Genomic DNA, 14,566 nt, shown 5'->3' with positions numbered 1-14,566 from the left:
CTGCAGGCCCTGTGACGGTAGTATCGGGAGCTCGAGGATCCCTGGTGGGAGACTGCTTTTCGGAGCTCCCGCAACGGCAACTTCTCCCGCCCAAATCGTGGGCTTAAAACGACCCAGAGCTTAAAACGACCCGTGGGCTTAAAACGGCCTTACCTCTCCCGCGCGGCTTTAACGGCCGCGGGACTTACCATCGCCCGCCAGGGGCTCCAACATCAAGACCCAGAGCAGGGCCTTACATGGCGCGGCCTTAATGGCCGCGGGACTTACCATTGCCCGCCAGGGGCTTTAACATCAGGAGAAGAATAAAGAACAGGGGAGAGACAAGACTTTGCCTTCCATCACAGTTAGGAGGTGTTTGGAGATTCACTGTTATGGATGATTATGTAAATTGTGTATCTTGGTTTTTTTTCTTGTTTGTATGTCTGCAGAAACGTAATTTTGTTTGAAATTGGGTTCAAATGACAATAAATGGTATTCTGATTCTGATGTGAATGGTCGGCCAAGGAAGACCTCCACAGCTGATGACAGAAAAATTCACTATAATAAAGAAAAATCCCCAAACACCTGTCTCAGAGCAGCAACACTCTTCAGGAGTCAGGTGAGGTTTTGTCTGACCACTGTCCACAGAAGACTTCATCAACAGAAATACAGAGGCTACACTGCAAAATGCAAACCACTGGTTAGCCGCAAAAATAGGATGGCCAGGCTACAGTTTGCCGAGAAGTACTTAATAGAGCAGCCACAGTTCTGGAAAACAGTCTTGTTGACAGATGAGATGAAGATGAACTTATATCAGAGTGATGGCAAGAGCAAAGTATGGAGGAGAGAAGGAACTGCCCAAGATTCAAAGCATGCCAGCTCATCTGTGAAACACTGTTATGGAGGTGTTATGGCCGGGGCATGTATGGCTGCTGAAGGTACAGGCTCACTTATCTTCATTGATGATACAGCTGCTGATGGTAGTAGCCTCATGAATTCTGAAGTGTATAGACACATCCTAACTGCTCAAGTTCAAACAAATGCCTCAAAACCCATTGGCCAGCGGTTCATTCTACAGCAAGACAATAATCCCAAACATACTGCTGAAGCAACAAAGTTGTTTTTCAAAGCTAAAAAATGGTCAATGCTTGACTGGCCAAGTCAATCACCCGATCTAAACCCAATTGAGCGTGCCTTTTATATGCTGAAGACAAAACTGAAGTGGACTAGCCCCCAAAACAAGCATAAGCTAAATATGGCTGCAATACAGGCCTGGCAGAGCATCACCAGAGAAGACACCCAGCAACTGGTGACGTCCATGAATTGCAGACTTCAAGCAGTCATTGTATGCAAAGGATATGTAACAATATACTAAACATGACTACTTTCATTTACATGACATTGCTGTATCCCAAACATTATGATGCCCTGAATGGGGGGGGGGAGACTATGTATAAACACTCTTGTCATTTCTATATGGTGAAACCAAAATGTATAAAAATGGCCTTTATTGAAATCTGACAAAGTGCACTTTAACCACACATGATTTTTTTGCTATGGCGAATCTCAAATTGTGCAGTACAGAGACAAATAAATAAATGATGGGTCTTTGTCTCAAACATTATGGAGGGCACTGTATGTCCTCTGGTTCTTGCAAAGTGAGTCAAGTGTTGTCAGCAATATTTGTGAATTTGCCTGAATCGTGCAGTTGAAACAGTCCTTCCTAATTGAATCTACCTTCTACCTTTTTGTTGCATTCTCCGATTGATGCATCCATGTAATACCAAAGGATTACTTTTAAAAACCGTTAGTATTATCAAACTGTGAATACACTGCCTGCCATCTTTAATTTTGCATAATGGATTCCACAAAGTTGGCATTGGTAATTATCTTATAAATTGTGCACTTTATTTCTGGGGTTGGTCCTTCTCTAACCTGGAGATGAATGGAATTAGTAAAAAGCAGCTGGCTTTCCTAGTTGCTGTGCTGGCTAGATTTTCTTCTGTGTCCTTACTCCATGTGGTTATTGTTAAAGCACCAGAACATGCCAAACAGGCAACGTTATTGGAATGAAAGGGTGATAAGGATAATGCTGGCATAGAGCTGAAAGTTTAGGAATATCTCTGCTCTATGGTCCTACTGGAGCCTTTTTGTATTTGAGACATAAATAACTGCAAATATTGGTTTACTGAAACGCTCAGTGCTGGAGTAACTCAGTGGGTCAGGCATCCCTAGAAATCATGGTTAGGTGACATTTTGGGTCGGGATCCTTTGGACAGATTGTAGTTGAGATGGGGTGTGGGGGGGGGGGTGGGGGGACTGGAAGAGAGGTGGGGCATAACACCAGAGGTGGGGAAAAACTCCAGAGATGCTGCCTGATCTGTTGAGTTACTCCAGCGATTTGTGTCTAGCTTCTTGGGAAGTGATAGATGGATAAAAGCAATGGGAGTTTTGGCAGATAGGTGGACAAGGACTGGAAATACAAAGGAGTGTAAGCTTAGGGAAGAAGAGGAGTGAAAGGTGAAGCCAAAGGAAGGGTTAAAGATGGATGGGGTGTAGAGGAATGGGTGAGTACCCGAATGGGGCATACGGAAGAAATTTGGGGATTTTCTTCCACATAATGGTTAACTTGGTAGTGAGACTTGCCGTGCACGTGCTCATCATATGCATTTACCACATAATTGTTGTGAAGTTAAACCTACTCTTACTAAAAAATAAACATGTCGTATAACTTTCACCCAAGGGCAAAAACGGCCACTCTGCAGTTTCTATAACACCATGTTGAGCCTTGATGCCAGATTGGGACTGTGTTTACATTGTAATTGCCGCTTTGGACGCAAGCCAGGTCCTGACATGTATTAGTGTGATTACCCCCTTGCATTTAACAAAAAGGAAGAGATGCAGGAAGCCACATGAGTATCAGCTTGGCACTTCTCAGCTTACAGTATCATGTAGCACCTCCCACTCAAATCGAAGATGATAGCTCACACATTGAAAGCTCTGTTTCCAAGGCTGTGTTGAAATTTTTGTTGAAATTTTTTTAAACTTTTACTGAGAATTCTAAAATAGGTGACTAGTTCATCATTCTAGGAACCAGAAGTTGCAAATAATATTCATCATGGGGTGATGTTTAAAAAAAAAAAAAAAAGTTGGCAGATGGAATCTTTATCATAGTCAGGTTTTACATAAGGGGGCAGCATAGTGGCACAGCAGCAGAGTTGCTGCCTCAAGCACCAGAGACCCAGGTTTGATCCTGACTGCGAGTGCTGTCTGTATGGAGTTTGTACTTTCTCCCTGTGACCGCGTGGATTTTCTCCGTGTGCTCCAGTTTGATCTCACACTCCAAACATTAGCAGAATTTAGGTTAATTGGCTTTGGTAAGTTGGATAAATGTCTCAAGTTTTGGTCGGATAGCGTTAGTGCGTGGGTGATCGCTGGTCGGTGCGGACTCAGTGAGCCTAATTCCGAGCTGTCTCTCTAAAGTAAAGTCTAAAGAGTAGGGCACAGACTTGGTCGTGGTGGAGAATTTGGATCAAAAGAATTAAGAATCAGCACTTTAAATAGGTACGACCATTTAAAAAGCCACAGAAAATTTTCCCGAAATTGAACAATGAAATCGTTACTTCCAACAGCACCACAGATATGTGAGCATGTTACTCAGTGGACCCACCCAAATTGGTTTGGGTGGATAGAAAGAAAAGTTAAATTCATCAACATTATGGAACACTAGTTTTTCAAATTTATCAAACGCTTGCATTAAGCAAGAGTTGGGTGTGTAGGTTTGCATGTTGTATCGTGTTAAAGGGGATTCAAATAGTGCTGACAGGAACAGTAAGGTGATGTGGAAAATAAATATTTGAAAGAATGCATTAAAAGAGATCAATTTAGAAATGAATTCAAGGAAGATGAAGGTTAGTGTCTTCTAAATGGAGAAATAAGAATTGTATAGGAGCAGAAGATTTTGGAAATCTTGGCCAGTAGGTATAAAAAAACACTGAAAAAGTTGAACTGTTGGTCGTTATCTTGAGTTTAGAAGATTGGGGTGTTTTAAAGGGTAAAAAAGATTTGATAGGGCTGATGGAAGAGGTAATCTGAAACTGAGACGGAAAGTGTGGAAGTGAAGGATGAAAGCATATTGAGCACACTAAGTGGGAGTCTGAAAAAGACTTCCTAAAACTATTGTTTGTGCTCAGTGTAATTTGCAAGGTTGAGGTCACTGGATTTCCTTTAAATAAAAGAATTTAGACAAGAGGCAGGAATTCGCTGTTTTTCTTTATAGATTACAGAACTGATTCAGTGAAAATATGCGGCCCTACCTGGCTTCTTCCTGTTTCCAATAGGTTCTAATCTTCCAATTGAAGATTCGAGGAATAAGGCATGACAGGAATACTTAGAGTAAAGTCTATCTGTTATGTGGAGAACATATGCCAGAATAAACAATCTTCGGCTGAATGACCTTTTTTCCCCTTTGTAATGTCCAAAAGCAATATGGAACAGTTTCATTGAAACTTCTTTCGTTGTGGTTTAAGTCTGTATAGAGTTTGTACTTTCTCCCCGTGACCCACGTGGGTTTTCTCTGTGATCCCTGGTTTCCTCCCACACTCCAAAGAAATACAGGTTTGTAGATTAATTGGCTTGGTAAAATTGTAAATGGCCCCTAATTGTGTGTAAGGTAGTGTTAGTGCACGGGGATCGCTGGTCAACGTGGACTCCGTGGACCAGAAGGGTCTTTTTCCGCGCTGTATTTCCAAACTAAAAGTCAGAAGACAGGTGCAGGAGAAGAACATTAATGAATCAATCCAGAATTACCCTGAAGTTTACATTCTCCATCCTCTAGTTAATTCTTAAGTAATTTACTATTTTTTTTCTCTTCTATCTCGAATCCGATACACATGCTTTTCATGCGTGAAGAATTTCCTTATGCCAATCTTAAATATACTTTTTATTATCTTCAATCCATGTTCTTTTGAACTAACCATAAGAATAAGGCAATTTTTGATTTCCCTTTAACAATCCTTATTGATCAACCTTTTTCAAAGTTTCTCTAGTTTCTTCTGCATTATTTGTGCTTTTGGCATTTGGCCTTTTGAGGACAGTTTGTTTGGATTTTCTAGTTACATCATTTTGCTAAATTGTGTGATTGTGCCTGCTTTGTTGCGAATGGTAAACAGGGGAGTAGAGCACAGAACTCTATCCTGAATATAAATATTCATTTGAATTGGACAAGACATCTCTGCTTCCTCTACATTTTACCCGTGCATTTTGTACGTGCATTCAGAGAACTAAGTAAATCTGGCTGCAATAGCGTTTCATTGGAACATTTTATTGAACAAAAAAACAAGCTTCTTGTATGGCAGGATATAGAAAAAGGTATTGTAGTCTAAACACACTGCAGGAAGCTGGGGTCCAACTAAGTCAGTCTAAAATCCTGTCTGACCTGTTTTTTCCTACAAAAACAAACACCAACCGGCATGTTACACTAGAAGCGCATGAATCGTTGCACACCCTATTCAATACTTGCAAATTCTGCACCATTAAAGAATTGAAATATATTACTCGTGTCAACTTAAATCAGTCACCTCATAAACTAGAGTTTTTAAACCTACGGAATGTGATTCATTGTGTGAAGCAAATGGGATATTTTTGAGAAAAAACATAGATTCATATCAGTTTGACGTTATTTCTGCTAGGTACTAAAAAGAGACATGCTTTCTCTTCAAAGTTATCCAGGGGGTTGATATTTGCTCCAGATTCATGAGAGAGTATGATTGTTCAAGGATAGGAATATTTACGAGATCCTGACAGAAATGTTGAAAACTACGATAATAAAATGAATAGCAAAATGTATTACTACGCAATAACTAGTATATGTTCCAATGACTTATGTATTGCTTTAAAAAATTAACAACCTGGATCATTTGGATAACATGGGTAATTTAATGGATCTTTTGGGCAATTTAATGCGATGAGTTCTTTGAAGTTACCATCTGTGTTAAAAATATTAAACGCCCTCATATAAACATGAGAGATAGAAGCAGGGGTGACACAGTGGCGCAGCTAGTAGAGCTGCTGCCGCACAAAACCAGAGACCCGGGTTTGATCCTGACCTCAGTTGTTGTCTGTGGAGTTTGTAGGCTCTCCATGTGACCGTTTGCATTTCCTTTGACTGCCCCGGTTTTCCCCCACATCCCAAAGATCAGCGGATTTGTGTGTAAATTTTCCCAAGTGTGTAGGAATGCTAAAGTGTGTAGGATGCTAAAGTGGGATAACATAGAACTAATGTGAACAGGCGATGATTTGGATGGGCTGTAGGGCCTGTTTCTATGCTGTATCTTTCAATCGATTAAGGGCAGCACAGTGGTGCAGTAGTAAAGTAGCTGCCTTACAATGCCAGAGACCCGGGTGTGGTCCTGATTGCGAGTGCTGTCTGTACAGAGTTTGTACGTTCTCCCTGTGACCGCGTGGGTTTTCCTCCCACACTCCAAAGACATGCAGGTTTGAAGGTTAATTGGCTTTGGTAAAATTAGAAATTGTTCCGAGTGTGTAGGGTAGTATTAGTGTACGGGATGATTGCAGGTCGGTGTGGACTCAGTGGGCTGAAGAGACTGTTTCCACATTGTATCTCAAGTTTACAGCGGGCTAATGGGTCTACTGTACCATTCAATGCTAGTAATGCTGATGTTTTACTTCCATGTCACTCTCCAGCACTAATCCAATATCCTTGCTTTTAATATCCAAAATATTATTTGATATGTTCTGTGAAAACGCTCAGCAACTGAACCTCCTTAGCCCCCTCGTATAAAGACTTTCAAATGTTCTCCGTCCTTGGTGAAGGAAGGGGCTTTGAGTCTGTGACCCCCTGATTCAGTTCACTGTATCCAGAGGAGCCATCATCCCAGAATACATTCTATCAACCTCATAAATGTCTTGTTCTTCTTAACTCTAAAGATCCCTGTAAGCTCAGTGGACTTAATCTTTCCTTTTGGACAATCCTCCCTTTAACCCCTTCCCAATAACTTGGTGAAACTTCACTGTACATCCCCTATTGCAAGTATACCTTCCTTGGCTAGGGAAACCAGATCATTCCACATTATTTTAAGTGCAACGCAACCAGTGTTAGGCTCCCATACAGTTTATTAGAACATGGAACATTTTTTTCTTGTACTGAAATCTTGAAATAAAGGTCTCAACCCAAAATAGATACATGCTGGAGCAACTCGGCGGGGATGGGCAGCATCTCTGCAGAGAAGAAGTGCATGATGTTTCGGGTCAAGACCCAAGAAGGGTCTCGTCCCGGAACGTCACCCATTCCTTCTCTCCAGAGATGCTGCCTGTCCCGCTGAGTTACTCCAACATTTTGTATCTATCTTCGGTGTAAACCAGCATCTGCAGTTCCTTCCTACGCCTCTCAGCCCAAAATATCGTCAGTCCATTCCCTCCACAGATGCTGCCTGACCCACTGAATTCCTCCAGAACTTTTGTTTATTTTTGGTTAAGATTCCAGCATCTGCCCTATGTTTCCATATGCACTTTGTTTTCTTAAAACTTGTATGTTAACTTCAGTGACACATGCGCATGGATATCTAGGTCCCTGGGAGTACCTCTCTTTCAGTCTCTTGCCATCTAAAAGCATATTTTGCTTTTCAAAGTTTTCTGTCAAAGTAAAAATCCTCCTAAAAGGTCACAAAGTAACTTGGTGGGTCAGAAGGCATCTTTGGAGAACTTGGATAGGTGACATTTTGGGTCAGGAGCCATCTGAAGAAAGGTCCCGATCCGAAATGACACCTATCCTAGATTCTCCAGAGATGCTGCCTGACCTGATGAGTTACTCCAGCACTTTCTGTCCTTTTGTGTAAACCAGTATCTGAGGTTCTGTGTTTCTAAATATCTTCAAGGAGACATGCCTTTTACAATCTTTTCACTTGTATTGATGTAATATTGGTGATATTCCACAAATAATTGAGGTATTTTCTGTCTCTTTTTTCAATCACCTGCCATTTGTGATGTGTTAATTCTGATCCAGAGGATCTTCCCCTGGTGATTCCCGTCCCTTCCTTGGAGTAGGAGGATGAGGATGGGTTTCATTAGATCACACGAGGCCTTTGTCCAAATCTGTTTTAGGAGCTTGGGTAATCTGTTTTAGGAGCTTGAGAGATACAAAGCTCAGAAGTTTGGCATGCACTGCAGTTCAATCACAACACTGCTGCCAATGGAATGGGGTCACAAGAGACTGATGCTGGAAGATTGAGCAAGGATCAAACTGGAGGAACTTGGAGTATCCGCCAGCTTACGGCAGGGAAATTACCAGATGCATTACAGGTCATGGCTCTTCAGAGTGGTGGAGTAGAGGGCAGAAAGCTGGTAGAAAGAGCTGAGGGGAGGGGGTAGGGTAAACAATAGGTGGATCCAGCCAGTTAAGGAGTAGTTGAATGACAGATGAGTCAGGTGGTGGAGAAAATAGTGGAGATCGTAACAATGCCTAGAGGTGATGTGTCGAAGACAATAGTGTCGTTTTTATAGATACAGCGTGGAACTAGGCCCTTTGGCCCACCGAGGCCATGCCGACCATCGATCACCTGTTCACATTAATCCTATCCAACACACTGGTCATTTTACAGAAGCCAATTAACCTACAAACCCACCTATATTTGGGATGTGGGAGGCACCCAGAGAAATCCCACAGGGTCCCAGGGAGAAGGTACAAACTCCACACAGGCATCACCCAAGGTCAGGATCGAACACAGGTCTCTGGTGCTGTGAGGCAGCAAGTCTACTGCTGTGCCACTGTGCTGTCCCAACAATAGGGTGCTGAGGTTGAAGTTTTGATCAGGAAGAAAGGTGGAGAGTAAAATGTAGGATCAGAGGGAGAAATGGTGGGCAGAAGTGAATGGGCGCATTGGGGAGAGGGAAATAAAGGGGACCTGGACTAGGGTGGGATGGAAGTTGTTTTAAGAGGAGAAGGAAACTGTTTCAGGGGCAGGGGGGGGGGGGGGGGGGGGGGGGGGGGGGGGGGGGCGTTGGAAAGTAAGGTGTGGGGGAAATGGGAACATTGCATTTTCCTGCTATTGGGTTGTAGGCAACCTAAACGGAATACAGGGTGCAGTTCTTGCAGTTTGCATATAACCTCACTCTGACAGTGGAAAAGGCTAAGGACAGATGGGTGGTACAAACAGATGCAGCCAGACCCACAAAGTTCCGAACATGGTTTGTTTTTGCAATCATTGGAATCGATTGGTTTATTGCCAATTGGAACTCCTATGCATTTAGTTCCTTACAAAATGCCTGAGGATCTGCCAGAACGACTATCTCCACAGCAAGTTTACTCCGCTCCATCTCCCCAAGAGCTTGCGGATGGATATTTTCCAGCTTGGGAGAGATTTGTCGAAAAATAATATTCTTAGTTTCTTTATGGTCTTTATGGTAGCAGCACAGTGGCAGAACAATAGACTTGCTGTCTTGCAAGAGCCAGAGACCTGGGTTTTAGATGAGGGGGGGGGGGAAGAAGGAACCCGAGGGGTAACCTTTTTACACAAAAGGGTGATAGGTGTATGGAACGAGCTGCCGGAGAAGATATGTGTAAGAAGGAACTACAGATGCTGGTTTACACCAAAGATAGACGCAAAAAGCTCGAGTAACTCGGGGTCAGGCAGTATCCCTGGAGAAAAGGAGTCCATGACATTTTGGGTCAAGACCCTTCTTCAGACCGTATTCCTTTTCTCCAGAGATGCTGCCTGACCTGCTGAGTTACTCCAGCTGTTTGTGTGTCTGTCGGAGGAGGAGAAGATAATTGAGGCAGATGCCATCTGCCATCAATTAAAAAATATTTTGACAGACACATGGATCGGATAGGTTTAGAGGGCCAATGCAGGCAGGTGGGACTAGTGTAGATGGGGCATGTTAGTTGGTGTGGGCAAGTTGGGCTGAAGGGCCTGTTTCCACGCTGCATGACTATTAAACTGCTAATTTTCAAATGATGGTGAGTGGAGTATGTGTTGGGGAAAAGAAGAGCATGTTATACTTCTCATGATCAGCATTTACCCCAGGGTCAAGCAAGAACTGGCTTCATATGCTCTCTAGAACTTGAATTACTGCTTCCCTGCCTCCTTCCCACATTTCCATGGGATGCACTACCCAGGAGGTCAGCGGGTCCTGCAGGTCAGGCAGCATCTCTGAAGAACATGGATAGGTGACATTTTGGGTCTGGGCCCCTCTTCAAACTGGTTGCGGTGGGGGTGGGGGGCACGGAGAACGTTTGAAGAGAGGTGGGGGGGCAAGAGAAAGCCTGACAAATGATACAGACGAGGGGAATTATTGATAGGCAGATGGTTGGACAAAGGCTAGAGATGAATAGACAAAGTGTGAGATAAGGATAGAAAAGATCCAAAGTGTAAAACCAGTAAAGTTTTGTGTCAAAAAAACCTGAGTTGCCTAAAATAGGTAAAGAATCTTCCTCTTCCTATTATGAGGTAAATATGGGGTCATTGGACCCACAGAGTAAATTCTTCACCATGGTGGCGCAGCAGTAGATGTGCTGCCTTACAGCGCCAGAGACCAGGGTTTGATCCTGACTATGGGTACTGTCTGTACGGAGTTTGTACGTTCTCCCTGTGACTGAGTGAGTTTTCACTGGGTGGTTCGGTTTCCTCCCACACTCCAAAGACATATACATTTGTAGGTTAATTAGGATTGGCAAGAATTGTATATTGTCCCTAGTGTGTAGGATAGTGCTAGTGTGTGGGGATTGCTGGTCGGTGCAGATGTGGTGGGCTGAAGGGCCTGTTTCCACACTGTATATCTAAACTAAAATTGGAAAAAAAGATTTACTCTGCTGCAGGTAAAAAAAATATTTAGCAGTCTGAATTGGTTCCATAATTTTTCACACTAATTCAAGTAAAATATGCATGATGCCTGACCCGCTGAGTACTCCAGCATCTGAAGTTCATTGTGTCTCAAGGGAAATATCCACAGAAAGAGTCATAGAGTAATAGTGTGGAAACAGGCCCTTCGGCCCAACTCGCCCACACCGGCCAACATTGTGCCAGCTACCCTAGTCCCACTTGCCTGCGCTTGATCCATACCCCTCCAAACCTGACTTATCCATGTACCTGTCCAACTGTTTCTTAAACGATGGGATAGTCCCAGCCTCAACTACCTCCTCTGGCAGCTTGTTCCATACACCTACCACCCTCGGTTTTCCCCTTAACCTTGAGCCTATGTCCTCTGGTCCTCGAATCCCCTACTTTGGGTAAAAGACTCTGTGCATCTACCCAATCTATTCCTCTCATGATGTTGTATACCTTTATAAGATCTCCCCTCATCCTCGTACGTTCCATGGAATGGAGACTCAGCCTACTCAATCTCCCCCTATAGCTCACCACCCTCTAGTCCTGGCAACATCCTCGTAAGTTTTTTCTGAACCCTTTCAAGCTTGACAATATCTTTCCCATAACATGGTGCCCAGAACTAAACACAATATTCTAAATGGGGTCTCACCAACGTCTTATACAACTGCAACATGACCTCCCAACTTCTACACTCAATACTCTGACTGATGAAGGCCAAAGTGCCAAAAGACTTTTTGACCATGTCAAGATGAGTTAGTCTTTATGTTTTGCTCAAGATTCCAGCATCTGCAGTTCTTTGCGTCTGAAGTCAGTCATATAGCATGGAAGATAGACACAAAATCAGAATCTCTGAAGAGAAGGAATTGGTGACCCTCCTTCCTCTCCCCGCTGAGAGTTCAGCACTGCTCTCCAGAGATGCTGCCTGTCCCGCTGAGTTACTTTAGCATTTTGTAAACCAGCATCTGCAGTTCCTTCCTACTCTTACAGCATGGAAACAGGCCCAACTTGGCCAACTTGTTCCATCTACACTAGCCCCACCTCTCTGTATTTGGCCCATATCCCTCCAAATCTGTCCTATCCAAGTACCTGTCTAATTGTTTCTTAAACATTGCAATAGTCCCTGTCCCAACTACCTCTTCTGGCAGCTTATTCCATGCACCCACCACCTTTTGCGTGAAAAAGTCACCCCTCGGGTTCTTATTAAACCTTTTCCCCTTCATTGTAAACCAATGTCCTCTGGTTCTCGATACTCCTACTGTGGGCAAGAGACTCTGTGCATCTACCCGATCTGTTCCTCCCATCTCACTCTCAGAAAAGTAAATCATCTTATTGTGACATTGTTTTCTTATGTTTTACAGCATTGATAAAATCTCCAAGATCTCATCTCCTGTGTTGATCATCCATGGAACGGAGGATGAGGTGATCGACTTCTCTCATGGCCTGGCGTTGTATGAGCGTTGCATTAAAGCAGTGGAGCCACTGTGGGTGGAAGGGGCTGGTCACAATGACATTGAACTATACAGCCAATACCTGGAGCGTCTCCGAAAGTTTATCTCTTATGAACTGGTCAATGTGCAACGGAATTGAATGTAACCAAGAACAAACATTTTGGAAAGTCTATTTTTTCAGGAGAACTTTGGGTAGTATTGGAAACAAAAACAACCATGATTTTTTTTTAAATTCACATTGGGTGCTAGTGCAGGTAAAGCATAGAAAACAAATGTGATGCAACAATTATTCTTGAGTATTTTGCTAATTATTTACAACCATAGTAAGTTGTTGCTTTTCTATCTGTAAGGAGTTTGTGGGGTTGAAGCCAGAGTAAAGGTGAATTTGTTCCTTGTGAGATGAGGCCCTTTAAATGCAATCCATTTGGTCATTTTGGCTATTTTTTTTTTTTTTTAAGAACTCTGGTGTATTTAGAACGGTTTTTACTCTTCACACCACAGGAAGCTATTGTGTCACTATTTTAAGATGTGGAAAATATCAAAGAAGTGAAGAGATTGTTTTCTCAAAAAAAATTAGCCAAAAAATACCATAAATTGCATTGCAAAATTCTGCTCTTACAAGCCCAGTCCATTCTAGTGTTTTCTTGTCCCTTTAATATTGGGTGTGTTTATCTGTCCTCTTGATATCAGCTTGTGATGTATGATAGACTCTCCCATACTCCAACGTAAACTGCCACCTCTCTGCTCCATTTACACTTACATTTACACTGTAAGAGGTAGGACTTTGGAACTTGCTGGCAGGATACGTCTTGTTGTTTTGGTAGCATGAGGTAGAAATGGTAGTTAGATATGATTATTACTGGAAAAAAGCGGCCCATTTTTGTGATAGAAAGGAATCATGAGTGTGGAGGAACAAGCTTGAATCGAATGTGGCAGGTTGAGCGGAAAATAATCGACATTCACCAAAATGTATTTAACAAACTTGGTTTGGTTTAAAGCTGTGAATGTTTGGTTAGTTTTGCAGTTCTTTGTACCAAAGTAGTTGCATATTATTGCTTCTGCCATTCCTGTAGCTAAAGGTGAGGATTATTTGTTGTCGGATGGGATATATTTTCAATGTTATGCGTAGCTGGATGTGCAGAGCATTGGTGCTTTACACAGCACAGATCAAATGCTGTGGAAAAGTTCGGGGGGAATGAGATATTGGCAGCAACTTGGTAGCTCCAGTAAAGTTGAAATGTTGATGCTTGTGGCCTTCATATTGTATGGCAAGCTGTTCAAAGTAACCAATATTAAGTGGATTTTGAGATCCAACTTGATGAAATTTCCCTTGATGGTTCAGTGGTAAATATACTGCACAGCTTCAAACTGAGCCATACAAACCTTCCTTGATCTGAGCATGTGCTGAATTAGCTGATCTCGGCTGAAACAAGGTTAGAGAAATCAGAAATAAGAGGGGGGGAGGGGGAGGGAATCAGCTTGGGTTTCCACTCCTGAAGGGTTTCCAAGTAATTTTTTGTGAGATATTGTACTAATCTGTGAGTGTTAGGTGAGGATAGGATGAAGCATGGCTCCGATTTTCCAACTCTCCTTTCTTCCCCTCCCATCCGAACATGGTCCTTGCGTTGGTCACTTGGATGAGGTGAGGGCAACATTGCATGTGAAACTGACCCAGCATGAGTCGGGTGCTTTCAGGAGAGGAACGAACAAAACCGGAGAGGCGGGGAAACAACAAAACCATTTTGTACTTGTTAACACTCAGCAAGATGAAATCCTAAAAGTTATCTTGAAAGATCGCCTGAATGATAGACATGACTGTAATATAATGAACAGAACGATTATAAGTGTACAGTAAATCAGTTTTAAATCTACACTACTGCTTGTTCACATTATATTGAATGGACTATTTGTAATTTTTCTTTTGCAATCTGCAAACACTAGAACCTGGAGCTGATATTCACCAAATTAATAAACGTCAGCAAATAGCAGAACTGAAGGTGATGTAAAGCAGGATCTTCAACCAGATTTATGAGGAGCCTAGCATGGCTAGATTCAAAGAAAGCCAGATCTAATCCAGTTTCCCAGCCTGTGCTGAGACTGCTTTCTTTGTTTTAACTCCATTGGGTTATCATTGCAAAAGGTCAACCAACTTTCCTCCTCCTGGTTACTTCTCCAATGCCTTTCCGGAACGCCTGAGTGGCTGACTTTGATTGAGGGCAGAATCCGACTCGCTTGTGAGGTCTACAATGTTGAGTGGTTTGGTGAAACTCCACCATCTGGGCCCACAGGAGGACT

The 14,566-nt window shown here is 42.7% G+C and overlaps 1 protein-coding gene across 1 annotated transcript in view; it reads left to right on the top strand.

Moving 5' to 3' along the window:
* LOC116989248 (alpha/beta hydrolase domain-containing protein 17B-like) overlaps positions 1 to 12,793 on the top strand; it is an 80,023-nt gene extending 67,230 nt beyond the window's left edge. The window contains exon 4 of the mRNA XM_033046441.1: positions 12,182 to 12,793. Coding sequence (XP_032902332.1) covers positions 12,182 to 12,410 — 229 coding nt within the window. The 3' untranslated portion in view covers positions 12,411 to 12,793. The remainder of the gene's footprint in view (positions 1 to 12,181) is intronic.
* Positions 12,794 to 14,566: the final 1,773 nt, after the last annotated feature.

Source organism: Amblyraja radiata, chromosome 29 (assembly GCF_010909765.2).
Source record: "Amblyraja radiata isolate CabotCenter1 chromosome 29, sAmbRad1.1.pri, whole genome shotgun sequence".
Taxonomy (NCBI): Eukaryota; Metazoa; Chordata; class Chondrichthyes; order Rajiformes; family Rajidae; genus Amblyraja; species Amblyraja radiata.
Note: the sequence above shows the minus strand (reverse complement) of the source record. Positions and strands in the feature narration are given on the sequence as shown.